Source organism: Cnephaeus nilssonii (assembly GCF_951640355.1).
Source record: "Cnephaeus nilssonii genome assembly, chromosome: 4".
In the NCBI taxonomy this organism is placed as follows: domain Eukaryota; kingdom Metazoa; phylum Chordata; class Mammalia; order Chiroptera; family Vespertilionidae; genus Cnephaeus; species Cnephaeus nilssonii.
The window spans coordinates 108329594-108354944 of NC_137075.1; the positions used below are offsets into that span (position 1 = coordinate 108329594).

A 25351-nucleotide genomic window follows, 5' to 3' on the forward strand; every position below is an offset into this window, starting at 1 on the left:
CAGGGCAGAGGGGTCTCGGGGCAGTCAGAGCCGCACCGGGCGCCTCCGGGCAGCCGTTCTTGGCCTCTCGGTGTTGCCCCTGCGGAGCCTCCTTCCTGACCGTTCGGTGGCGCCTTTTATTTTTATAGCAAGTGTCAGGGAGGTCCTGGCCAGGGCGCACCCAGGCCCTGGGAGCGTGCACGGGCGGCAGGCCCACCCTGCTCACACGGGCCCCGGCCGGCGCAGGCAGTCCGAAGCCCCAGTGCCCCTGTGACCTAGAAATACTGTGAGCCGCGGGCAGTGGCTTCCCCCTCGGTTTCACCTGGCTCTCTCTCGTTTCTGTCTGACAGGCCTAGCTGCCTTGTGACTCTGTCTCCTGCATGACGGGCGGCACCTCCAGCTCCCCCGCTGCCGCGGCTGTTAGCGACCCTAGGATTCTTGTCCGAGCTCCACCCTGTGACGGGCATTCCTCTCGGTGCTGCTGTCCTTTGGGGGTCCCTCTCTGTATACGCGTAGCTTTGCCGGATATGTACTTAGTAATACAAACTGTATCAATAAAAACCACGTACTGTGTAACACATGAGCTTAGAACTTAGAGCTGTTAGCTGTCACTTGATGGAAGGTAGGTAGAGGTGTCCGCAGGCGTTACTGCCGTGGCGCGACGGTGGCCGTGGCCGCTGACTCGCTCGGCTGTGAGTAGGGCATGTGCTCCCAGGTCCTCCGAGGGCGCCCCTCGCCGGGCCCGGCGCCCTGGCTCCCGCTCCAGTAGCATCGCTGTGTAGTCTGTGTGGAAATTGGGCAGTTCTGCTTCTCTCTACTAATCTGTGTTGGTGACTGTGTACCTGTCTTTCTAACTTCTAATAAACTCACTCCAACTGCCTGTCTCCGTGTCTGTCTGCTCCGTGTGCCCTCTCCCCGGACGCAGCCTCGCGGGCGTCTCGGGTGCGGCTGCTGGCCCTCCCGCTGCGGTTCCCCCGGGAATAAAGCCTGTGCTCGCTCTCCTGCCCGGCGTGGCCCCCACACCCCGGGGCCTGGGCAGTGTCTGTGGGACGGGACGGGACAGCGGCGGGCCTTCCTGCTCCCGTGCGTGGCCTGGGCCCAGCTGTCCCTGTGGAATGAGCGCTCTGTTGAATTTCCAACCACGTTTATCACCAACGTTGAATAAAACTGTTAACATGCACTGAGGAGACAGCACTGCTCAGGGTCACATTGTGCCAGCACGCGGAAAGGAGGCTGTCTCGGGCCTGGTGTCCAGCCTGCGTGTTAACGGTGGGGTTGGGTGGTCACCTGACCCTCCCCGGGACTTGGTTACCTTTGGTTTCTGAGCAGCCACACGGTTGCGTTCCTGTGGGAAGGTTATTTTTGTTGGAGCTTCTTCATGTTCAGAAGTTCTCACGTCGTTAGATTCGCTTTCATCACATTTAGAACGGGGAGTTCCTGTGTAAGGTCTACTTACACGCATGGCAAGTGGTGACTTCTGTGGGATGGGAGGGACGCCCTCCCAGTGACGGGTCATGGCCTCTGGTTCTTGTCACGTGGCTTTGCCCGGGCGGGTCGGGGTCGGGGACGGGGACGGGGACCCCGGCCTCACCTGTGCTCCGGTCTCTTTCAGGACGGCACTGGATCACTGAGGCGCAGCGGCTCCTTTAGCAAGCTGCGCGCCTCCATTAGACGCAGCAGCGAGAAGCTGGTTAGGAAGCTGAAGGGAGGAAGTGCCCGAGACAGTGAGCCGAGGAACCCCGGGTAACTATCTCCCCGCCGCCGTGACCCACCTGTTCAGCGCCGTTCTGCTCCCACAGCGACCGCGGGCGCCGGGCCCTAGCCTTGGACGGCAGGTGCGGAGCCCGGCCCTCGCAGCGAGGCGGAGAGCCTGCCGCCTTCCTGCCCAGAGGCCGTGTGCTGGCTCCCAGGAGCGTGGCCTTCCGTGTTCCGTGGTCGGAGCCTCCCGGCCACCAGGAGCCGGCACTGACGCGGTGCCATTGGCTTGTCTGCCTAGATAGGCTCGCTTTCTAACGAACTGGCAGGACTTGGGTCCTCAGATCGTCTCCGTCTGTGAAGTGAGAAGCAGCTCTGCCGGGTAAGCCCCAGACAGTCACCACGGGAGGAAGGCGGTTCCCGTAGGACCGCCGCTTCGGGCGGTGAGACTGAGGCTCGTGTGTAAAAGGTTCGGTCATGGGCCCTGGAGCCTCTGAACAGTGACTTCCGTGGCCGAAGGCGTTGGGTGCGAAGGAGCCTGTTCCCGCGGGGAGCTGGGCGGGGTCCCTGCTGGTCACTGGCCGGCGTTGGGGTGCGTTTCCCACAGAAGCATGGTTTTGTCAACTCCTCCGTGAAGCTCACTTTCAAGATGGCACGTACATCTTATAGGTTGATTCTAAGTAAAACTATTTAATGTCTTCATCCTCACCTGAGGACATGCGAGAGAGGAATGGAGAGAGAGAACCATCCATGTGAGAGAGAAAAACATCAATCGGTGGCCTTTCGTACGTGCCCCGACCGGGGATTGAACGTGCACCCCCAGGTACGTGCACCCCCAGGTACGTGCCCCGACCGGGGATTGAACGTGCACCCCCGGGTATGTGCCCCGACCGGGGATTGAACCGGTTCCAGCCAACGGAGCCGCTCTGGGGCCAGTAAAACCGCTTTGCAGGTGGTCCCCCTGGCGGTTCTGTGGGTCGGAGCTCACGTCTCGGGACAGACCAGGCTCCTGGCTAACATTGGAGACAAGGGAGTTAGGTGCCCACTCAGGTGTTTCCTTTTCTTTGCCAGTCCTCACCGGAGGTGTTTTCCCGTTGATTTTCCAGGATGGAAGGGGGAGGGGAGAGAGCGAAGAGACACCTGGATGGGTTGCCTCCACACCGCGCCCCGACGGGGATCGAACCGAGGCCTCGGTGGGCATGCCGGCACCCTCACCACTGCGCACGCGGCCAGGGCTCCTTTGCATTAGGAGAGGGGCAGGCTCGCCCGCTCCTTGCTGGCCGGGGACTGGAAGGCATTGAGTCGGCCTCCCTGTGAGGGACATGTGTCTTACAGCGCTGGAGGCAAGAGGGGCGAGTTGTTAGGAAGCGGCTGTTGCCCGGCTTTGCCCGTGCGGTGGCCTGAGCCCCTGGGCGGCTGGAGAAAGCCGCTGGGAAGAGCCCGTGCCGGGCCCCGGGCCGGGGAGGGGAAGCAGGCTCTGCGTCGCCTTCGGGAAGACCTCCTCTCGTTTTAAAGTGCTGCTGGTGTCCCGACTGAGGACAGCAACTCCTGTCCCTGCGTTTCAGAGGAGACACTTTCCTCAGAGCGGGAGCGGAGGAGGACCTAGACAGTGCCCTCCCTGTGCGGGGGAGCGCCCGAGCCGGGGGAGCGAGGTGGCCGTGCGCAGGTCTCCATTCGGGCCTCGTCTAGGGCCCTGGCTGCTCGCTCGAGGGCTGCGTGCTGACGCCTTTTCATTGCGGAGCCCGGTCCTCGCCTGATTCCTGTGACCTGGGCCCTCCTTCCCGTGAGAGCCCGAGTTTCCTTTCTGTCCGGCAGGTCTTCCTGCTCTTTCCCAGGATGTCACAGCGAGAGCACCGCGTGGTCCCCCCTCAGCCCGACACACGTGCATAGACTAACATGTTCATGTGCCGTCCTATCTGAGACGACACCTTAGTGAACGTTGAGAAAAACTAAATGACGTTAGAGGCGTCATCCCAGCCCTGGCCGGGTAGCTCAGATGGGGAGCGTGTCATCCGCAAATGCCAAGGTTGAGGGTTCGATCCCGGTCAGGGCACATACAAGAGGTTATCAATGAATGCCTCACTAAGTGGGACGACAAAACCAATGTTTCTCTCTCCCTTCCTCGCTCTCTCTGAAATAATACATTTTTTACAAAGAAACTTGATCCCGTAAAATCCTACGTAATCTTTCCAGGTGAGGGTGACAGTAGTAACTGGCCCCGTGGTCTTCGCACTTGAGCATGTGTCAGCGTCTCCTGGGCGTTTGTAACATGCAGTCCTGAGTTTCCGATACAGCGGGCGCCCGCACCCCCATCCCCCGAGCAAGGTTCCAGGCTCCCTGGTGGTCACGTGCGGCTGGTCCGGACGTTTGCAAACCGCTGGCCCAGGCCGCAGGAGTAGGTGTGCGGCCGGGCGTGGCCCGTGAGTCCCGTGCTGCCCGAGGTCCGAGCACCGGGTCAGGCGGGTCTGTGGTGCGCTCCCGGGTCGGGCAGGAGTCACATTGTTGTCTTGTGTCCTGAAGGAGCGCAGCTTGAGGATCAAGGTTGGGTAGCTTTCTTAGGAAAAGGCAGTTACGTGGCCAGTTAAGTAACAGAATGATTGAAGATCCACAGCTCACGTGGGATCCGGTTTGACTTGATCCGTTTTGAGTCGTTCGAAGGAGAAAGGCATGCACTCGGACTCGAGCAGGGCTGTGCGGGCTCAGCGTGCCCGTTGTCCTGGCGGACATGCGGGACATTCGGGAGGGAGTGTCACTTGGGGGTAAGGGAGGGCTTTGCTTCTGGTGACGTTTATTCCGTGAGATCTTAGTGCTGCCGAGGGAGGGCCAGGCTGTGCGTGTGGCGCCGGGGCCCCGCGGCCGTGCCTGGCCTCCGTGCGGTGCCCTCAGCCTTCACGCTTGTGTTGCAGGGAGTTCAGGCTCCGAACGACAGGTCCTATTGCAGACACAGTCTGACCCCTCGAGGGCGCGGTTATTTTAGCTCTAAAGCGACAGTGACTTTCTGTGGACGGCACCTGAGGCGGCGAGCGGTTAGTGACTCCACGCTTGTCTGTGATCTGGTTCAGGTTGTAGGCGGTTTGGGTGTTTCATCAAGTAGTTTAAGGTGTCGAGGGGAGAAAATTATATGTGTGAATTGCTTCCTTTAAACGTAAAGTCATGAAATTTGTTATACATTTTGGTTTATAAGCAGAGAAATAGCATTAAAGCTTATTTTGCTAATGAAAAAATTGTCTTTAATATAAAAACACCATGTACAGAACATTATTCACTTGCTCTCACCACTGAGCTTCGAGCGTGTCTCTTGAACATGGTCACTTAGGGTGATGCGTCTCAATGAGTCACTGTGGTTCCTTCCTGAGACCCATCTGAGGGGCCTGGGGACCCCACGGGGAGCTGGCTAGCTGCTCGGCTGCGGCGTGAACGGGTTTTAACATGTTTAACTACAGTGACAGGAGTTGACCTGTGGTATCATCATTGTGTAACTACAGCGACACGAGTTGATGTGTCGTATTGTCCTGTAACTACAGTGACACTGGAGTTGATGTGTGGTATTGTTGTGTAACCACTGCAACACTGACATTGACGTGTGGTACTGTTGTTGTGTAACTACAGCAACACTGGAGTTGATGTGTGGTATTGTCATGTAACTACAGTGACACTGGAGTTGACGTGATATTGTGTAACCACAGCAACACTGACGTTGACGTGTGGTACTGTTGTTGTTTAGCTACAGTGACACGAGTTGACGTGTGGTATTGTAAGACAACTGTTTTTGCTGAAAAGACACAGAGAAACTACTTTTTCTTAGCACTAAATACAGTGAGACCTGGGACGTTTGTGCTAAGAATTGGGTGGGCGTCCCTGTCCCCCTGAAGGGCCCAGGCCTTGGAGGGTGGCTTGCTGTGTCTTGCTCCTGGCTGACCCGTGTGTGACGTTTGTCCTTGCATGTCCACTGTCCTGGTTGCAGCATGAAGCGTGCCTGCTCTCTGAATGTCCTAAACGTGGGCGACAAGGCAGCCGAAGACCATTTCCAAGTAAGGAGCCCCCCCCCGCCCTGACGTCCAGACCAGGTGGCGGGCGGCCGCAGGGCCTCACGAGACCCTCGCTCTGGTCAGACGGACGGACAGGCGCCACCTGACGTCTCCTGAGCATTGACTGGGCCGAGTTACGGGAATGTCACGTCGTCAGCATTCTCGGCACATTAATCAATGACCTGAGACATGGTCTGATCGGCCTGATTAAAATGAAATATTCGGATAAAGTCACGTCGACGCTTGGCCGGCCCTCACTCTAAGCGTACTGCTAATTTGCATGATTTTAACCGTGTACCTAATGGTCGCGGTGTGAGGAACTGACACGCTGCCCTAGCATTGACCCTGGGCACTCGGTCAGCTGTCCCTCTCCAGGAGTGTGTCACCTTCACACGGAACTCTCGGCCCCTGTTCTGTCAGAAAGGGCCTCTTCCCGTTTGTGTGTCTGGTGACGGGTGCGGCCAGGCCTGGGCCCGGGGCCCGCCTTGTCTGTCAGGTGCCGGCAGCCGGGTTCCTCAGCACCTGGGCACTGTCGGGGCCGCCCCGCCCCCTGGGCCCAGGCTCCTTCCCGGCAGCACCTGGGCACTGTCCACCCTGCGGGAAGCTCCGGGTGGGGCAGGGGGCAGGGCCCGCAGTGGACACGCCTCTCCCGGGTCTGGTGGGGCACCCGCTCGTGAGCACCAGGCCTCGCGGACGTGGAGTCCGAGCTGAGGCTGCTGTCCCTGCGCCGTGCGAGTGCTGGCTGAGTGGGACTCTCCCATTTGCTTTTCACGCAGGAACGAAATAATGGTCTAGCAGACGCGGGAGCGCCAAGCGCCAGCCACACTGACCTGGCGCACTGCAGGCCGGGCCGGCGCGGAGCTAGATAGCCGAGCCCGCCCGCCAGGCTCCTGCCCGCTGCCCGGCAGGGAGGCCCGCTCGCTCCCTCTGCGAGGTGGGGACCCCACCCACGGAGGCTTGTCCCAACTGTTACGTGGTCTGCAGTCCTGGTGCCTGAGCGCTGCCGGAGCATGACCACGAGACCAGCCCGGCGGGCCAGGGTGCGGACCGGCCAGCAGCGGCGGCACCGCAGCCTCGCTGCTTCTCACGGACGCGCCCTTTCTGCACGGCCCCAGCCCCAAGCTAGTTTACACCAGTCCTCAGTGGGCTGCCAGCGGAGCATCTGGAACCTTCGTCCATCTTTGGAGAATAAGCATCTAATGACCTGTGATGTCTGGAGCCCTGGAGTGTAGTGGGGACCAGGGGGGAGGAGTCCCTGGGGCGCCGGGTCCCAGCTCCTGGGCAGGGGCTGTGTACCTGCTCTCACCCGCCCACCCTTCGGAGCTCTGGCCGCACACCAGGCACCCACATTTCCTGTTTAAAAAGCTTTTTGGTTCCGTAACAGGCTGGGTTGTGACAGGAACATCTTCAGATCAACCCGGAGGCACTGTTCCTCAAGGGGCTGTGAGCCCAGCCAGTAGGGGAAGAAAGTGCCCCGCAGATGCCAGGTAGGGTTCCAGGTGACATCTGGGCGCACGCAGGGCACGGCCACGCCGGGCCAGCGCTTCATTCCTTAGCCGGGCTGGAGCACCGGGCGTCCGTCAGCTTGAGGACCATGTATTTTATTTTATTTTTTAAAAAAAATATATTTTGATTTTTTTACAGAGAGGAAGAGAGAGGGATAGAGAGTTAGAAACATCGATGAGAGAGAAACATCGATCAGCTGCCTCTTGCACACCCCCCACTGGGGATGTGCCCGCAACCAAGGTACATGCCCTTGACCAGAATCGAACCTGGGACCCTTGAGTCTGCAGGCCGACGCTCTCTCCACTGAGCCAAACCGGTTTCGGCGAGGACCATGTATTTCAGTGCCAAGCACAGGGGTGCCCAGCGGGCCCGGCTCCATTATTCCCTTTGGCCTCTTCTGCATGAACAGTGCTGGGCTGGCTCCCTGGTTCCGGTGCTGTCAGCCCGAGCGTGGACTTGGGCTGGAGGCAGCGGCTCTGGGGGTGTCACAGGGAGGCTGACGCTGAATGCCTTTCGGTCCCCGGTAATTAGAGGCTGTTCGTTGGTGACTGTGCCTTGTCCCCTGGCGGGCTGGCCGCCTAGTTCCTGGCGCCTGCGCTGCCTGCAGTCCGCACGTCCTGGCAGCCACTTCCCTTGGCCACCCTGCTTTTGGCTCCATTTCGGTTTGCAGGTTCTGACGGGTCAGGTCCCTTTCTAAAGGCACACGCCATCGGCCGAGAAACCCGGAGAGGGCTCCGGCCCTGTGGCCAGGCTCCGTGCGAGGCACTGCAGCATCCCCAGGTGCTCTGTCCCCTCAAGGTCAGGAGGGTGCAGGGTGCTGTCCCCTCTCCTCTGCTCCACATGGTTGGCTTCTCCCCACAAGTGGTGTGGCACCTGGGGCCCAGCGCCCCTGGCGAGACCCCTCAGCGCGGCTCCCAGGAGAATGGACCAGGACTCCCGCTGCTGGGCCCGTCTGCCAGGGGACAAAGCACACTGGTGCCTTCGCAGGTTGGGGAGGGTTGGGGGTGAGAGGACAGACTGAGGCCCTTGTGACGACTCCATGCTCAGGGCCCATGCGCGCTGGCACCTCCTTCAGGCCCGCTGCCCGTCTTCCCCTTCTCAGAGCGAGCAGTGTGCCTGGCGGCCCTGTTCCTGGGGGGCCAGCCCTGAGGGACACACACAGGCCCCACCCCACAAGCATCTGAACCAGCGAGCCCGAGGGCAGAGGGCTGGGGAGCAGGCTGCCTGACCCTGCGGCCTTCACAAGGCGGGAGGGGTGCAGGCAGCTCTGTCCTGGAGTCCAAAAGCCGCTGGGGTGTCATGTGACGGGGACTCGGCGCTCAGAGAAGTGTGGACACGGAGGACCTGCACGTAGGGCAGGACCCGGTCCGCCGTGTAGCGTGTTCTCGGAGCGGACGGTGCAGGCTGCCCTGGGATGCGCTCACGTGCACACTTTGGTCCCAAAGGAGCCCGCCCCAGTGAGAATGTGGTCCTCAGCGTGGGGCTGACCCCGGGGGGTGGGTGGGGGTCTGAGCATGACATGGGGGTGCTGAGGCCCAGGAGGCAGGTCACCCTGGGGTCAAGCACTGGGTCGCGGGAAAGGTCGGTTCTGGGGCTGTAGTTGTTCTGTTGTGACTTGACTAGAAAACCGTTTGCACTGGTTTGTATTTCATCACAAAAACAAAGCCTTGCTTCCCGCTGCGAGGCCCCCGCCTCTCCTGACGCGGGCCAGCCCTGCGGGCGCCTTCTCTTCCACGCCCGCCCCACCTCGCCGGGCACGGGACGGCAGGGGGTGTGATGGCATTTACAGGGCCATCCTGCCACAGGACGGTGTCCAAACAGCGCGGTCCCGTCCCAGGGGTGGCCGCCCCCTCACGGCGGGGGCAGGGCGGGGGCAGGGGGGTCAGGTCCCTGGCTGTTTGGTGGCCCCGTTTCAGGCGCCGCCTCTGGGGCTGGGGGCTGGGGAGCAGGAGCGAGGGTCACTCACTCAGAACCTGTCCGGCCAAGAGCGAGTCGCAGGGACAGGTCCTGGGGCACAGCTGTGCCCACTCACACGCCAGGCAGCACATGAGGCGCCTGGGCAGGGAGCGGACGGGTGGAGACAGACTCTGCTCTGCCCACATGGAGGCCATGCCCTTGGGCTGGGCAGCCACACCCCCTGGGCCTTGCGTCCCGCCAGGTCCCACCAGCACCCAGGACGGGTTTTCCTAGCAGATGGGCCGACCCAGCAGGGGCTGGTGGCAGAGACCACACAGACGTAGAACCCTCCCCGGACCCCGCTTCGGAACGGGCAGCCTGCGGGCGGGCGGCAGGAGCTGCTGCACGAAGGGCCTCCCTCAGCCCCCCCCCTCCCCCCCAGCGGGCTGTGCTCCTGGGGCGAGGGAGGCCCGAGCTGACCTCAGGAGAGCTGGCCTGGGGGCGGTGCCCCTGGGAGGCCGAGGCGGCGGCTTTCCGGTCAGCAGGACTGGGTCCCGGGCGTCCCTCGCACGCCCTCGGCGCTGACTGTGTAGGAACAGGAGGAGGGGGGCAGGTGGGGGGCGAAGACCACCCTCAGAGTACGGCCGGGGCGGCCCCGCGGGGCTTCCTCGGGGCGCTGCCGGTCGGCCACCAGCCTCATGAGCAGCTGGTTGGACCAGGTGATGCCGAGGGCTGGAGCCAGGCGCTCCCCTGGGGCCCTGAGGCAGAGACGGGCCAGGGTCACTCACAGAACCAGGTGGCCCTGCCCCCCACGGCCCCGCCGCCCACAGCCCACGGCCACTCGCCCCCACTCACCCGGGCGCGGCATCCTGTTCCTCCACGGCCTCCGTCACCTGGGAGGTGGGTGAGGGTCAGAGGCAGAGCGCCCCCTCGTGGAAGGAGGGAGGGCGGGCGGGGGGGGGGGGCCCACCTGGTTGACACAGAGCACGGGGCTCCGGAAGGTGCAGCTCAGCCTGCACAGCGCGGCCCCCAGCGCCTGCAGAGCCCGGGCCCTGCGCGCCGAGGCCGGCCCGTCGAACGCGCAGCGGAACGGGGCCGCCACCGAGTCGATGACCACCAGGCGCGCCATCCCCCGCGACAGCAGCAGGGGCACCTTGCTCCGCACGCACTCCAGCAGCGCGTCCTGCAACAGGGGGGGGGGGGGGGGTGTCACCGCCTGTCCCCACCTGGTGCCAAGGCCCCTCACCCCCTCCGTCCTGCGTCCCACGTCCCTGCCCCTGCCCCACGCAGGGCCACCACTGCGACCCTCCCTCGGTGGCCGTGCGCCTGGTGCTGCCCCCGAGGCCCTGGCCCGTCCCGAGGCAGCCGGTCCTGCTGCGGCTGCTGGGACCGTGCCCTGTGCCTCGGGCCGGGGGGCCCTGAGCCCGGCGGAGGTGGAGGGGGCAGCAGGCCCGGGTTGGGTCTCACTCAGCCCTGCCCGGGACGAGGGGACCCGGGCCACGCCCAGGCTGCACACTGGGGCCGTGCATGGCCAGGGTGGGGCTGCCACCCTGCAGGCTGTGCCCCCAGCAGCCGGCCTGGTGGGTGAGGGCCACGTCGGCTGGGCTCTGGGGCAGGGCAAGGTGACCTCAGGCTGCCCCTTGGGTCACTGCCTGCTGGCGGGACTCAGGCCCAGCGCTGGGCGGCCAAGCCCCGCCCCCCCAGACTCTTCAGAGCCGCCCGGTGGTCCTCGCCCTGACTGCGGCCTGGCCGTCTGTGCTTGTCTGCAGGATCCCCCCGGAAAATGACAGCGGCGGCAGCGGGGTCGAGGATGCCAGTGCTAACGTGAGTCACGGGGTGGGCGGGGCCCGGGCACCCGGAGGGCCTCCAGGCAGACACCCGGCCAGAGGGTGGCCCTGAGCCCGGCGGAGGTGGAGGGGGCAGCAGGCCCGGGTTGGGTCTCTCACTCAGCCCTGCCAGGGACGAGGGGACCCCGGGCCACGCCCAGGCCTGCTCCCCCACAGCTGGTTCAGGGCCACTGGGCATGGAGCCTGGCCGTGACCCGCAGCTTCTCTTGCAGTGAGCGCAGCGCCGAGGGCCAGGCACGCCGCTGGCGAGGCAGAGCCGCCCTGTGACAGCCGGTACCGCCCTGTGACAGCCGGCACCGTCGCCGCGGCTGGAGGGCCCTGGAGCTGGGAGCCTGCAGCGTGGACCCCCTGTCCCTGTACTGTGCCCGGCGCAGTCACACTAACCACCACCCTGCTCTGTGACGCGGAGCCACGGCCACGCTCGGCCCGAGGGACGGGAGCGGCGCCCCCCCCTCCCCTCACTGTGTGTGACAATGTATTTTATTGTAAATTTTTTAAAATTAAAAGTTTATATGCCTTACTCCTGACGTGAAGTTCTTTGTGTAACAATTCTTAGAGCAGGAAGCCAGGCCGCTGGAGAGCCACCCCACCTCCCGTCCCTCCGCCAGCCCCTCCCGCTCACCGCCGCCTGCACCAAACCAGGGCCCAGTCACCACCGCCTTCCGCCCCGGGAAGTGCGCAGCGTGGCCAGGCGGTTGGCGATGGGGGCTGGTCCAGGCTGGTGCCTCCCCTCAGCCTGGGGCTGGCGGGCCGGCAGATACTCACCACGTCGGCCACGTGCTCGATGAAGATGTGGTCGCCAAAGTTGATCTTCTCCACCACGTCGCCCGGAGCATCCGTCCGCAGATGCCGCTGCTGCGCGATGAGCTGCTGCAGGCGCCTGTCGGGGAACGCGTCCTCCGTGCACACGTACATGGCCCCTGGGGAGCCACGGCGCCCGTGAGCCTGCGGGCTGGTGTGTGACCCCGCCAGGGAAGGGTGGCACCTGCAGGCCAGCCCACAGCCTGGGGCCTCTGGGCCCACGTGGGGCAGGGCTGGCCACGCTCCCCGGAGGCATCGCACAGCCACGTGAGAGAAAGACAGACCGCAGGAGCCAGCCCCGGGTCCCAACCACGACGGGCAGTGGCCATCAGAGCCGCAAGGAGAGCGAGTGCACCCGCCCCGCCCCTCCACCACAGGGCGGCACTCACCGGCCTCCAGGCCTCCCAGCCGCCACGGGAACTGCACGGCCAGGCAGAGCTGCAGCGCCAGCTGGGTCTTCCCCGCCGAGCTGCGGCCGGCCAGCTCGGTGATGCCGCCCAGGGGTAGGCCGCCACGGAGCAGCCCGTCCAGCACCGGGCAGCCCAGGCTCAGGCGCTGGTGCTGCTCGGGGAAGCGCCCCTTCTGCTGGCGCAGGTCCAGCGCTGGGGGGAATGCCGCGTCAGGAGGGGGCAGGCGCCAGAGGGCCAGGCGCTGCAGCCAGGAGGCCCCTCCCGGCAGCGGGGCTCTGCCCGAGGGGCTGCGTATCCTGCTCCGGCATCGCCTCGCCCCTCCCCTCTGGCCCAAGCACTGACCCGCGGAGCAAGGGCCCCGTGACCCCCAGGGCATCTGATCCCAGCGCTGCCCTGGCCTGCGGTCTCCTCTCACTGATCCCTGCCCGTGGCCCAGCCTGGAGCGGAGCGGCAGAGACGGGAGGAGGCCCAGGGCCCCGGCAGAGCACACCTGCGCCGCCCACCTGTGCAGAGGCTGCCTCCCCGCAGGTGCGAGCAGACCGTCCTCAGCAGGTGCTGCACGTCGGGGCCCGAGAGGCCGGTCAGCCGCTGCAGGTCTGGTCCAGAAAAGTGCAAAACCTCCTTCACGGATTTCAGTTTGGCTGAAATTGTACAAAATAAGCCACAGGACAAGGTCAGACAATACCAAGGCAGCAGGGACTCGGGGAGCGCTGTCTCCAACTCTGGGGGCTCCGCGAGCAGGGGCCAGACCCATCTGCTCCCCGGCGGTGGCATCCCTGGGCAGAGTGAGGACACAGGACAAGGAGGGAGCGGCCTGGGGCAACCCCCTCAGCTGTAGCAGCGAAGCCAGATGGGTGGGAGGTGGGGTTGGGGGTGCAGGGCCTCTCCCGAGTCCTTCCTGCCAGCCAGCCGGGGCTGGGGCTGGGCGCCCAGGAAGCAGGTACCCTATGGGCACCTGGAAAGGAGCCGCAGGCGCCTGGCAGAGCGGCGGGCAGCTGGGGGATTCGGAGGAATGCAGGGCATGGGAAAAGGAGGCAACGACCAACTACTAACGTGGGGGAATGAGACGGTCACCCCACCCCGTCCCGCGATGGCCGCTCCGTCCCCGCTCACACCCCTGAGCGGGCGTGGCCAGTGTGTTCCAAATGGGGGCCGTTCAGAACCGGGGTACGGACAGGGCTCCCGTGGCGAGTGGCTGCACGTCACTGCTGACAACCTGCATGTGCTGCTACGTGGATGAAAGTGAACTTTTAAAAAGTGCTTTCAGTCACACGCACAACAGAAAAGCCCGCCGCACGCATCCCAGCATCCACGCAGGATCCAGAGCCGCCCGCGGTGCAGGGCCTCGGCGGCCCCGTGGTGCCTGCTTTACAGAAAGTACAGACGGTGTCTGCGCGTGCATACACTGCGCACGAACGTCAGGAAGTCTACCTTTCTTCACTGCAGCGATGATCCTGGGGTTCAGGTCCAACTGATCCAAATCCATTTCTTCAGGGCGGTGACCACAAAGACGAACAATTTCCCAGGGACACGGATTCTATGCGCCTGCGTCAGTCAGACGGCCCAGCGGCCCCTTCGCAACAGGGCAAGGCTAAGAACCCCCCAATTCCTGTCACCACAGCACCCCGCTGTCCTGTCCCCGGCTCCCTTCAGCCCTGGCCCCGCCCTACCTCCCCGGGGGAGGACAACGTGCAGACCCACTGGGCTCACTCACAGGAAGTGTCTTTTGTATCCTCCGCCTTCATTTCCCTTGGATGCGTTTCCCTGGGGACTCTGGAAAGAGCGGGAAAGCGTGAGGGATCCTGCGGGGTGCTCGGGGCAGGGTGGGTGTTGGAGCCTGCGTGACCACCACGCGGTCTCAGAACAGCGCCGCTGTGCTCCGCCGGGCCTCCAGGGCCTGAGCACGAGATGCACAGGGACAGGAGCCCAGCCCGCGGGCTGCCACTCAGCCAGGGTCACCCTCAAGCTACTGTCTCCTCGCGGCCTCCCGAAGCAGCAGGCGCGGGACACCAGGGGGCCCGGGCTCTGGCTGAGGGGACGGCCACAGTCCAGGATGCCACGCCGACTTGGACATGGGCTGTTCTCCATACTCGCACAGCTGGTCAGGGAGACACAGGTCCTCATGCGAGTTCGGGCCCAGGCACAGCTGTGCGGATGGCTCTGGCCCCTGGGAGGCAGCTGCGGGGTGGGGGCGGGGGCAGCTGGCGCTGAGGGCTGGGGTCCTGCTGGCACCGGGCTCCGGGCCCCAGGGGTTCGGGCCAGCAGGTGGGTCCCATGTTCTGCCTGGCGCAGGGGGCAGGGGGCTCCAGGGTGGGCTGTCTGGGCAGGGCTGATAGTAAACACACAGAGGTGCCCCCTTTTCCTGGCACCCCAGGACTGCAGATTGGAGCAGAGGGTGGCAACACCGATGGAGGGCGGTCACTGCACGCAGGGCCCCGTCCCGCTGCGACGGGGATTCTGATGAGCCTGAGCTGCCCGAGGGGTGCGGTCAGATTTCCGAGGACAGCAAAGGACGCGCGTGTCCTCACCTGGCTGGGCAGGGAGACCACCTTCAGAAGCGTGGCGCCCCGAGGACAAGGGCAGGCGGGAGAGTGACCACCCCAAAGCCGCCTCCAGGGCCTGAGCACCTGACACAACACCTTCGCTTTAGATTCCGGAGGAAGTGCCAGCTCTTCCCCGGCCTCGGGGCACCCCTGGGCAGCCCTGGGCGTAGGGCGCAGCGACAGGCCAGGCTGCGGGCTGCGCCGCAGGGATGAGAGGCAGGTGGGGGAGGCTCTGGCTGAGGCACCTGGGGCCGTGCGCGGGCGGGGCCAGGGACGCTGGTAGAGGCTTTGGCCTCCAGGAGGGGCCTGGAGGCCGAGTGACCACTGACAGGCACTACGGTACCAGACGCTGGACAGCCGGCCCGGCACAGGAGTCGGCACAGGAGCGCCCTCAGGCGGGACAGACTGGGCAGCTCCCACTTAGGGGACCAGTTAACACCACGCGTGCTGAGCGGGCATGGAGGAGCTACAGGAAAAGCGAGGTGCAGCCAAGGATCAAGCAGGAGACACCCAGGAAACCAGTTACCGCCTGGAGCTTCCCGGGGGAGTCCTGTGTCTTTGGGGCTCTCAGGGAGTAGGCCTGGCGTCCCCGCACCGCCAACCCCCACTGGGTGGGGAGGTCAGAGCTACAGACTGGCCCCCTGCCTCGGGCAGCAAGACGCAGGTTTCAAGGGCCTGAACGTGACTCGTGATAAAGAATTAAAGGTAGGAGAGTCAAGACCTTATTTCCACACGAGCCGTTAAAGAACCGGTCTGTGGCTCCAGGCTTGTTCTCAGCCCTCGCCGCGAAGGCACGCACCCACTCCTGCAGCAGCACCGCTGCCGACTCCCTGCGGCCCACGGCACACGGCACACGGACACACAGTGGTCCCGCGACACCCAGGGCCACCCAGCCAGCCAGTGCTGTCCCGGGACTCAGCTCCAGGCTGCAGGCCTTCAGCCCTGGACCAGTACTAGCCGGACCGAGCCCACAGGGCCTCCCGTTCATGCATCGGGCACTGTTCCCTCTGCCCACGCTGCGAAACCTAGGCACCCAGAGGCCCACCTGCTCAGGGGCCCAGCCCGTCGGAGGGAGCAGCCCACCCTCTAGACTGGGCATCTTTCCCACCCGCCAGCGAGGGGTCCGCGGTGGCCACCCCCGCCTCCCACGCTTGGGCCCCTGGGTCTCCTCCTCCTCTGGGAACCCCTTCTTTTCAGCCCCTTAGCCGTGAGCACTCCCCATCCCCCAGTGACCCCCTGACCCGGGCGTCCGCGTGGCCCTCCCGATGGCCCCCCCTTCCCACCGCGCACCTGTTCTCCCCACTGTGCACCCCCTCTCCGTGGTTGTCCACCCACCACCCTTGACCCCACTCTGTCTCTACCTCGAAAACACCCCAACTTCGCGCGGTCCGGGCTCACCTCTCACCCCACGAGTCCCGGACTGCTGCCATCACCCCAACCGGGGCTGGGCTGCGCCGCCTCCTCCAGACCCTGCGTGTGGCAACCCCCAGCATCAGCCTTCTCCCCGCGCACCGGCCCCGGGTCGCCTCCCGCCGCCAGGACCTGGGCCCCGACTGCCCCTCCGCCGGCGCCTGGCCTCCACCCGCAGCGCACCGGCCCCGCGGGACAGCAGCTCCCACCTCGCGCGCGCTCCACCATTCGCGCCGTCCCGCCCCTCGCAGCCTCCTCTTCCAATGAGCGCCAGGCTCCCCGCGCGGGATACGCCAATCAGAGAGGAAACAGCGTTACGTCACAGGCTAATTGACCAATCCAAAGTCTCAATCGCTCCGAGAGGGGCGGAGCGTACCTGGGCTGGCCCTCACTGCCGATTGGTGACTGACCGCAGGGTGGCAGGGGAGGTGCCCTTGCGCAGATTGGAGAGCGCAGCGATGGGGCGGAGCCCGAGCTCCGATTGGCTTAAGCTCCGGGCCGAGCGTGCCGATTGGTCGCGGGCGCTGTCAGCGGCACGGACGGGGCGGGGCTTTGGTCGGGGCGAACGAGGGCCGCGGGAGGGCGGTGGGCTCGCGCGGCGGCGTCATGTCCTCCGAGGTGGCCGCCCGCTGCGACGCCAAGAAGTTGGTGCGCTCGCCCAGCGGCCTGCGCATGGTGCCCGAGCACCGCGCCTTCGGCAGCCCGTTCGGCCTGGAGGAGCCGCAGTGGGTCCCCGACAAGGAGGTAGGTCTCGGCCGCCCGCCCGCCTCCCGTCGGCGCCCCGGACCCGCGTCCGCCTCCAGGATCCCTCTCCGTACCCCGAAAACCCGCGTCCGCCTCCAGGGCCCCCGTCCGCGCTCAGGATCCCCGTCCGCGCCCTGGACCCCCGTCTGCGCCCAGGATCCCTGTCCCACCCCCAAGCGCGCCCCGGACCCGCCCCGCTCCCCGAGGCCCTCCCCAGCCCGACCAGCTCTCGGCTCCCCGCTCCCCTCCGCTAGCCCTTGCCGCCCTCCGGCTCCCCGCACGGCCGCCCTCTGGCACCTGCTCTGCGCCCCTGGGTGGTCCCAGGCTCCCGGGGCCTTGGGCATCTGCCCTCTTCCAGGTTCCCGCTCTCGGGGCGCCCGGAGTCCCCCATCCTACCCCACCCGAGTCTGGGTGTCCCTTGCACGGACCTCCCTTCCGGGCCGGGCCCACCTGGAGGGCGTCTGTGAGTCCCAGGACGTGGTTGAGCGGCTGTGCGGGACCTCGAGATCCAGGGACCCCCCTGCCCCTGGGGAGCGGGGCCTGCGGGGCGAGGACGCGGGGGGAGCTGCACCCGCCCGGAGCGGAGGGTGGGGGGGCGGGGGGCGGGGCACCGAGGCGCGAGAGGTGCGGGCGGAGGCCCCTGTGCAGGCCGTTTGGCGTCGGGTCAGGGGTGTGGACCCCGCCACAGCCTTGAACCTGAGCGACGGGAGCCGGCGGAGGGCCCCGCACTCCTGTGCGTCAGGTCGGCCCCAAAGACCGGGTGCCCAGACGGAAGTTCAGTGTGGGGAGCGCTGGCCGCGAACAGCAGCGCCCCGTGCGCTCCGCGGTGTGCTCCCCTCCAGCCCAGTCCCCCCTTCCCTCTGCCCGGCCCTGGGCGTGTCTGAGTGTGTCCGCCTGTTGCTGTGTATGAGCGGCCTGTGGGGGACACCACCCCAGCCCCTCCTTGTGGGGACGCAGGGCCTCCCTCTCCCGGAGGAATGAAGTCGGTGTTTCAAAGCAGCCGAGTGAGGGGGGGCAGGGCCACTGGAGGAGGGCACCCCCTCTGTTGTGCCCGAGAGTTGAGAGAGGCCAGCCCAGGGGCTGGGGGCAGCTGGTGGGAGGCGATGGTGGTGGGGGGAGCTGGTGGGGGCGGTGGGGGGGAGGGCGGTGCTGAGCGGCCCGGCTGCCCTGCCTGCTCGCCCTGTTGCGCCCTTTCTTGGCGTTCTGCCCGCGGCTGGGCGCTCTGAACGCGGGGAGGGCACCTTTCAAAGAAGAAGGCAGCGCTGGCGCTCAGCTACGGCCCCGCGCCGAGCTGTCCCGGGGGGAGGCCGCCGTGGGAAGTCAGGAGGGAAGGCACAGTGACCGGGAGGGAGGCCAGCGAGTGCCCGGCTGTCCCTTCCGAGGGGGGGGGGGGGCACACCCTTAGCAGGCACTGCCGGCGCGTCACCCGGGCGGTCACCTGTGCCGTCACCTGGGCGCGTCCAGGCGGAGTGCGGCGTCTCCCCACTCTGGCCCCTGAGGAGCCTCTGGACACCCCTTCTCTCACTGACCCGGGGCGTCCGTGCTGCTCGGCTGTGCGGGCCGTGGTCGGGGCGCCCCTGGTTTCCCGGGAGGCAGCTCCCCAGCGCATGGCGGGTCCCAGCTCCCGGGTCCCAGCTCAGACTGCTGGCCGCCCGCTCACTCCCTGCCCCCCTCCCAGCCCCTTGCTGCCCTCTGGCTGCGCCCCGCCTTGCAGGCCTGCGCGGTGGAATTCAGCCGCGGGGCGGGCGTGCCTGGAGCCCTGCCCGCCCGGCTCTTGCGAAATTCTGAGCAAGTTGGTTGAGAGCTGCGTTCTGTGCGGCGCCCCTCCCCCGCCAGGTTTCCTTCCCACGTTGGCAGGAGGGCGGGGCCCCTCCAGGAAGGAGGGTGTGGCACCCGTGCTGTGTCCTCGCCTGGCGCTGGGCAGTGCCAGCTGGACACGCTGGGTGCACTCTGCTGGTCAGGGTTTGGGGGCTTGCTCCCGCATGGAGGCCCACTGTGGGGAAGGTTCCTGTGCGGTGGTTTGGCCGGGTTTTGGGTAGACTGTGGCAGGAGGGGGTAGACTGTGGCAGGAGGGGGTAGACTGTGGCAGGGGGGGGGGGTAGACTGTGGCAGGAGGGGGTAGACTGTGGCAGGAGGGGGTAGACTGTGGCAGGAGCGGGTAGACTGTGGCAGGAGGGGGTAGACTGTGGCAGGAGCGGGTAGACTGTGGCAGGAGGGGCTCGCCCCCCAGGCCCTCTGACCTGAGGCTGTGACCCAGGCCTTGCGGGGCCTTTCTGGGCTTTTCCTGCCTGTGGCCCACTTACCTGCGTGGCCTGGGCCTGGGCCTCACGGGGAGGGCGGGGGGAGGGGGAGCTGCGTGTGGCGCCCAGGGGACCCCCAGGTGCCACCCCTTCTCCCGCTCCCTCCCTCCCGCCTGCACCAGGCCCTCGGAGGGAGTGCAGGTCCCAGGCTGCTCCTGACACTGCTTCTGGGGAACCAGAGGCCCTGCCGGCCCCACCTGGCCAGGTGTCTGTCTGTCTGTCTGTCTGTCTGTGGCGCAGCCTCTCGCCGCCCAGGCAGCGGATGGGTCTGTGTGTGCTCAGGTGTGTCCCCCCGTGAGCACACCTCCACCTGCACCCCCTGTACCCCCAGGTTCCTCAGGCCCTTTGGTGGGTCAGCCCGTGACTGCTGTGTGGCCCGCAGCCTGGTGCCCGGCGTGAGCGTGAGCAGCTTGATCTCAGACCCTTGCCGTGCACGGTGGGAGGGTCGCCGCGGTCCCTGCACTTGGGTGCTCTCTGTCCCCCAGGTAGCAGCTCTGGGAGCCGCGGGCGGGCGCCTCCTTCCCTGTGCTGCTGTCAGACACGGGGTCACTCCTTTCCTCTTGGATCTCCACCCGTCGCTTCATTTCCTTCTTTCGTTCTCTTTTCATATTGAACTGCTCTTTTGATAATTTCACAACCTTTTTTTCCCTTACACGGTCAACGGGAAATTACCTGGCTTAAGGTCTGTCGATTTTCTGAATAACCTCATTGGTATTTAGAGGAATAAAATACTTGTGTATCACTTTGGTTTTTTGCTTTTTTGTTAATCCTCACCCCCAGATATTTTTTCCATTGATTCTTTTTAGAGAGAGTGGAAGGGAGCGGGGGGGGGGAGAGAGAGAGAGAGAGAAACATCAAAGTGAGAGAGGCACATTGATTGGTTGCCTCCCCACACGCTCTGACCAGGGCCAGGGATGGAGCCTGCAACGAAGCTACATGCCATTGACCAGACTCGAACCCGGGACCCTTCAGTCCACGAGCCTACATTCTAACCACTGAGCCAAACCAGCTAGGGGTTCACTTTGGTTTTTAAGGGAGCAACTTGGTAAATTCTAGTTGTGGCCTTAAGTTCAGAGGTTGGTCTTTGGACTTGCCCAGACACGTGTGCCCTGCAGTGACCGACGGGGAGGGGAGGGCAGCCCTGGCCAGCGGGCCTGTGAGGACAGGCGGCTCGGCCTGCGGCTGTCACACGGGTGGGACCCGCTCCCCCGCGCCTGCGCCTTTCCCGGCCGTCAGCCTCGCTGGTGACAGCCCGTGAGCTCTCCCCGTGGGGCCTGTGGCTGGGGGTGTCGTCCGGGGAGAGTGGCCCTATGCAGAGGCCCGAGCACGTGAGCCGCCAGCCCACGCCGGAGGTTGTGGGGACTGTGTGGAAGCCAGGGAGGGCCAGGCCGTGTCCACGCCCAGGAAGTAGCCGAGTGGAAGGAGGGCCGCCGGGTGGCTCCGTTGCCTGTAGCATCGTCCCGACGCCAGAAAGGTTGTGGGGTCAATCCCTGGTCAAGGCGCATACAGGAGGCAACCGACCGAGGTTTCGCTCTTTCTCCCTTCCTCTCCCAAATCAGCAGGACATGCCGCGGGTGGGGTTTTTAAAAGCAAAGAGGAAACTGGATGGTCACAGGGTCTCGCAAAACTCAGGCTTGCCCTCCGCTGCGGGGCTGCGGGGCTGCGGGGCTGCGGGGCTGCGGGGCTGCGGGGCTGCGGGGCTGCGGGGCTGCGGGGCTGCGGGGCTGCGGGCAGGCTGACGAGGCCCAGCCGACAGCTGACCTCCGCAGCCCCGGCCTCCCTCCCTGCCCGGGCTGGGCCGCCGCCCCCTCCAGGAGACCCGCCGGGCAGGGTCCTCAGTGGCTGACAGCTGCCCTCTCTCCTAGTGCCCACGGTGCATGCAGTGTGACGCCAAATTTGACTTTCTCACCAGGAAGGTGAGCTGAGGCCCTGGGCGGGAGGGGCCCCGCCCCGACATCCGCTCTCCCTGGGGGTGCCCTGCTCTGAGCAAGTGGGGCGCAGCGCAGAGTTGGGTGACCCGGCCGTGGGCAGCAGGGCCATGCAGTCCCGCTTACTGCCCGCCCCCCCCCAGCACCACTGCCGCCGCTGCGGGAAGTGCTTCTGCGACAAGTGCTGCGGCCAGAAGGTGGCGCTGCCGCGCATGTGCTTCGTGGACCCCGTGCGCCAGTGTGCGGCCTGCGCGCTCGTGTCACGCAAGGAGGCCGAGTTCTTCGACAAGCAGCTCCGCGTGCTGCTCAGCGGTAGGTGGCCTCGCACTGGGTGGTCCTGGCGGTGCCTGTGGGGGGCGCGGTGCCTGAGGGGGGCAGTGCCTGTGGGGGGCGGTGCCTGCGGAGGGGGCGGTGCCTGAGGAGGGGCGGTGCCTGCGGAGGGGGCGGTGCCTGAGAAGGGGGCGGTGCCTGAGGAGGGGCGGTGCCTGCGGAGGGGGCGGTGCCTGTGGAGGGCGGTGCCTGAGGGGTGGTGCCTAAAGAATGGGCGGTGCCTGTGGAGGGGGCGGTGCCTGGGGGCGGTGCCTGTGGGGGGCGGTGCCTAAAGAAGGGGCGGTGCCTGAGGAGGGGCGGTGCCTGTGGAGGGGGCGGTGCCTGTGGGGGGCGGTGCCTGAGGGGCCGGTGCCTGTGGGGGGGCGGTGCCTAAAGAAGGGGCGGTGCCTGCGGAGGGGGCGGTGCCTAAAGAAGGGGCGGTGCCTGTGGAGGGGCGGTGCCTGAGGGGCCGGTGCCTTTGAAGGGCGGTGCCTGTGGGGGGCGGTGCCTAAAGAAGGGGCGGTGCCTGCGGAGGGGGCGGTGCCTGAAGCCATCCCCAGGAACGCTGCGGAGGCGGGTGGGAGCCAGCTCTCCTGTAGATGCAGACATGCCTGACCGCAGTCTCCCTTTGCGGGTTTGGGCCACTAGCTGGTGTGCTCTCGCGTGGGGCCCCAGGCCCAGGCAGCTCAGTTCTTACACGGGTGCCAGGACCAGGCCCCCAGACCACGGGGCCAGCAGCATGCGGGACCTTCGCCTGGCCATTTCGGGAGGTGGTGACGCAGGAGGACTAAGGGTCTGCCGCCCACACCCCGCCACCCCCGCCCGCCTGGTCCTCGCCCTGGCCAGCTCTCCTGCAGGCCTGCGCGGGTCCTGCGGTGGGTGGAGGTCAGGGCCCTGGGCTGGGCCTGTCTGTGAAGGGCGTGGTGATTGGTGCTTCCACGGCCAGCGCAGCCTAACGCAGCGCCAGCGCCGTCCTGCCCAGCAAGGACTCCAGCAGCGCCCGCTTGTCTGGCTCCTCCTCCTCTCGTCTTGCCCGCCCCCTCCCTCCGTGCCCACAGTGGGCGCACTGTGCCTTCCGGGGCCTCCTGCGGCCTCCGGCTCTCCTGCCCCGATGAGGCAGAGCTGGGCAGTGTCACCCCGTGTCCCTGGCTGTCTGGGGCAAAGGGCGGGGTCTGAGAGGCCCGTCAGCCCCGGGGCCTCTGCCGCCTCCTGGCAGAGTGACTGAGAAGCTGCTTGTTCTTACACTTGTTTTTGTGCCTCAAGGAGCCACCTTCCTCGTGAGTTTTGGAAACTCCACGAACTCGGAGACGATGGTTTGTCGTCTTTCCAGCAACCAGAGGTAAGAGGCAGAGCCCCCGGGCACTGACAGCTGCCCCACGAGCCTTGGTGACGGGACGCCCTCCGTTTGACAGGTACCTGCTGCTGGACGGGGCCAGCCACCATGAGATCGAAGTCACACACATCTCAGCCGTGCAGGTCCTCACGGAAGGCTTCCCCGCTGGAGGTACATGCGCTGCCCCTCACGGAATGGAGGCCGGGGCTCCCGGTGGGCAGGTCCTGGAGGTGCCTGCCCTCTTCCGTGGGCTGGTGCTGCTTCGTGGCTCTAGGAGCTCGCCAGGCGAATGGGGGACGGGGCGTAGCGTGTACAAGGAGGCAGGGGCGCCTGAGCGGGTTGCTCAGAAGCTCCCCTATGGCGCTCCGACCAAGGGTACAGGCCACGTGAGGCTGGCCCCACCCGGATCCCAGGGGCGGGAGTGTGTCAGTGAGCGCGAGGCCTCCGCTTTCCTCCGCGAACTCCCGAGGCCCAGCCCGGTTCAGCCCGTCGGGGTCCTTCCCACTGAGCTCCTGGGCCCCGGGGCTGTCTTTGCGCGGAGCCGCCGACTTACTCCATCTTGCTTTCTGTTTCTGATGGCTCTGGGCTGCTCTCCTCTCCTGCCTGCTACCTTCCTGCCTAGACAAAGACACGCACACTTACACCAGCCTCCTGGGGAGCCTGCCCGCCTCCGAAGGTCAGCCTCGCGCTCCCAGCATGCCGTGGGCCCGGCCCCGCCTCTGCTTCTGCGGGGGCTGGGGGTCACACAAGGGCCTCTGAGAAATGCTCAATCACTCCTTCCGGTCAGTTGGAAAGAGGCTTGGGTCCAAGACGTGGGCATCTAAGCACCAATGAGAATGTCCCGGGGAAGACGTGGGTTTGCTGTTTTCCTAACCCAAGGGGGCGTGTCACCCCATTTCCCAACCTCTCGTTGGAACTGCTGTCCCTGAGCAGGTGGGGTGCAGGGTGTCGGGGTGTGGGGCGTGGGTGGCGCGGCCGGCACCTTTCTGCCCGTCACAGCGGGTGCACTGTGCCCCTCCAGGGCCCCTGTGGCCTCTGGGCTTGCCTGTCCCCATGAGGCAGAGCCGGGCAGTGTCACCACCTAGTCCCTGGCTGCCCTGGGGCCAAGGCAGGATCTGGAGAAGCCGGGGTCAGGTCAGCCCAGGGGCCCTCTGCCCGCCTCCTTGGAGCCTGAGGCCAGGGGGGTCAAGGCCGCCCCAGTAGTGACTGTTCAGGTTTGCCAGCCGGAGGAGACCGGCCCATGGCCATGGCTGTGCCAGTGAAACTCCTTAGAGACAGGAGGTGGGCGGAGCCCAGTCAGACTGACAGACCGGAGCGCAGGAGTGACCTCGTGACAGGTCATAGGAGGCCTTCGGGCCTCTCAACCGGGACTCCTCCCACCGGCCTGGCAGAGAGGGGCTGGAGGCAGGGGCTCCGAGAGGGGGGCACTGCCCACTGGGGCGGCCGCCTGCAGAGATGGGCACCATCTCCGCACCCATCCCCCACGTGGCATCGTGGCGGGAGCTCAGTATCTGGGTAGAGGGGTCCCTGGGCTGGTGACGGGGTGCTGGTGCCTCCCTGGTGCTAAGCCCTGCGCAGCCCCCTCGGCCGTGACCCTGGTCCGCAGGGTGGGCAGCACTGACCGCCGGGCCTCTGCCCTGGCGCAGGAGGAGTGACCGAGCACAGGCCCCGCCCCTCCTAGACCTGCACCAGGGCAGGGAGGCACCCTGGCCACACCAGGTGGTGGCTCTGAGTCTGCCGCCTCCCTCCCCCAGGGGGCGCCGCTCGGGCCACAGGCATGTCCCTGCAGTTCTCGGCACCAGGGGCGGAGGGCGTGGCCCAGCTGAAGCTGACTGCGGGGGAGGATGCGCATGGCAGCAGGAAGCAGGCGACGGCGTGGCTGGCAGCCATGCACAAGGTATGGGGCCGTGGTGGTCGGCCCAGGGGCAGGCAGGAGACGGCCTCCTGCTGAGGGGCCCAGCTTCCCCAGGGCAAGACTGCCCCAGCCAGCTCCAACCGGGACAGGGCCCATCACAGTGCTGTTCCTGCTTGCCATGCAGGCCGCCAAGCTCCTCTACGAATCTCGGGACCAGTAACCGCACGGGCCGGCGACGTGGTGGGAAGGCAACGCGAGACTGGAGGAACAGACATGTCCGCTTACCGGGTGCGATACGTACCCCGTTTATTAACGCTCCACAGCTTCCGGCTTACGGCCTGCGTTTCCTGTTGATGCCTCGGTGGGTGGAGGCCCAGCTACACTACCGCTAACTGTAGCATAACTGTTGCCACGTTTTTCTGAGTCCAGGTTTACTAGGAGGTTCTGGACCCTCGTCCTCATGAATTCTCACGAGTGATCCGGGCCGCGGGCGCTCGGCGGCTCTGCCCCGCAGCCTGCCTGAGCCGGCCTGCGGCTGGGTCACTATGGCACTAATGCGGGCTATGCAAGCCTTTGATACTTCACTACGGGGAAGGAGCCAGCTGTGTTTTGTACTTTTCACTCACTGTTTCACTTTATTAGAACAATTGTACAACCATTTGTATGTAAAGCTTGATTAAACCCTATTTTAAGAACACGGGCCAGGCCTTGCCTCACTGTCAAGACCACCGCGCGTCCCTGCGGCGGCTCCGTTCACTCAGGACACA

The 25351-nt window shown here is 65.8% G+C and overlaps 3 protein-coding genes and 1 long non-coding RNA gene across 20 annotated transcripts in view; 3 read left to right on the plus strand and 1 right to left on the minus strand.

The window, feature by feature from the left end:
- KLC1 (kinesin light chain 1) overlaps positions 1 to 9542 on the plus strand; it is a gene marked incomplete at its 3' end in the record, with an annotated part of 41917 nt that extends 32375 nt beyond the window's left edge. For 4 of the 9 annotated variants that reach the window (XM_079768253.1, XM_079768255.1, XM_079768254.1 and 1 more), the window contains exons 14-16: positions 1592 to 1722; positions 5639 to 5705; positions 6479 to 9542. In XM_079768253.1, the coding sequence (XP_079624379.1) occupies positions 1592 to 1722; positions 5639 to 5705; positions 6479 to 6571 (291 nt within the window). Of the gene's footprint in view, positions 1 to 329; positions 858 to 1591; positions 1727 to 5638; positions 5706 to 6478 lie in introns of those variants that run through there. The other 5 variants (XM_079768258.1, XM_079768260.1, XM_079768259.1 and 2 more) reach the window with 2 other exon arrangements.
- Positions 9543 to 9642: 100 nt separating this feature from the next.
- On the minus strand, positions 9643 to 18855 carry XRCC3 (X-ray repair cross complementing 3; the record flags this gene model as incomplete). Of its 8 annotated transcripts, XM_079768265.1 has the most annotated exons (10): positions 16325 to 16457; positions 16104 to 16175; positions 13877 to 13935; positions 13594 to 13753; positions 12666 to 12803; positions 12142 to 12354; positions 11717 to 11871; positions 10075 to 10287; positions 9960 to 9997; positions 9643 to 9862 (listed from the first exon to the last, which is right to left on the minus strand). In XM_079768265.1, the coding sequence occupies exons 4-10, from the start codon at positions 13646 to 13648 to the stop codon at positions 9643 to 9645; spliced, it is 1032 nt and encodes a 343-aa protein (XP_079624391.1). In that variant the 5' UTR covers positions 13649 to 13753; positions 13877 to 13935; positions 16104 to 16175; positions 16325 to 16457. The 8 variants fall into 8 exon arrangements, with proteins under 8 accessions (XP_079624391.1, XP_079624396.1, XP_079624395.1 ...); XM_079768270.1 differs by lacking the exons at positions 16104 to 16175; positions 16325 to 16457 and adding an exon at positions 17310 to 18855 and having other exon boundaries at positions 13594 to 13707; XM_079768269.1 differs by lacking the exon at positions 16104 to 16175 and having other exon boundaries at positions 13594 to 13707.
- On the plus strand, positions 10624 to 11471 carry LOC307097947. Its single transcript, XR_013813391.1, has 2 exons — positions 10624 to 10928; positions 11164 to 11471. It is a non-coding gene; the product is annotated as an uncharacterized lncRNA (long non-coding RNA).
- On the plus strand, positions 16620 to 25281 carry ZFYVE21 (zinc finger FYVE-type containing 21). 2 transcript variants are annotated; one of them, XM_079768271.1, is made up of 8 exons: positions 16620 to 16859; positions 21025 to 21075; positions 21231 to 21399; positions 22660 to 22735; positions 22809 to 22900; positions 23352 to 23405; positions 24484 to 24626; positions 24769 to 25281. In XM_079768271.1, exons 1-8 carry the CDS (start codon positions 16722 to 16724, stop codon positions 24802 to 24804), a joined length of 759 nt encoding a protein of 252 aa, XP_079624397.1. In that variant the 5' UTR covers positions 16620 to 16721; the 3' UTR covers positions 24805 to 25281. The 2 variants fall into 2 exon arrangements, with proteins under 2 accessions (XP_079624397.1, XP_079624398.1); XM_079768272.1 differs by lacking the exon at positions 23352 to 23405.
- The last annotated feature ends 70 nt before the right edge of the window (positions 25282 to 25351 follow it).

Bases quoted from the DNA above. Each gene is read 5' to 3' on its own strand.
- ZFYVE21 (XM_079768271.1), top strand. From the start codon at position 16,722: ATGTCCTCCGAGGTGGCCGCCCGCTGCGACGCCAAGAAGTTGGTGCGC. The intron at 22,736-22,808 runs GTAAGAGGCAGA...TCCGTTTGACAG, and splicing joins CGTCTTTCCAGCAACCAGAG to GTACCTGCTGCTGGACGGGG. The intron at 22,901-23,351 runs GTACATGCGCTG...CTTCCTGCCTAG, and splicing joins GGAAGGCTTCCCCGCTGGAG to ACAAAGACACGCACACTTAC.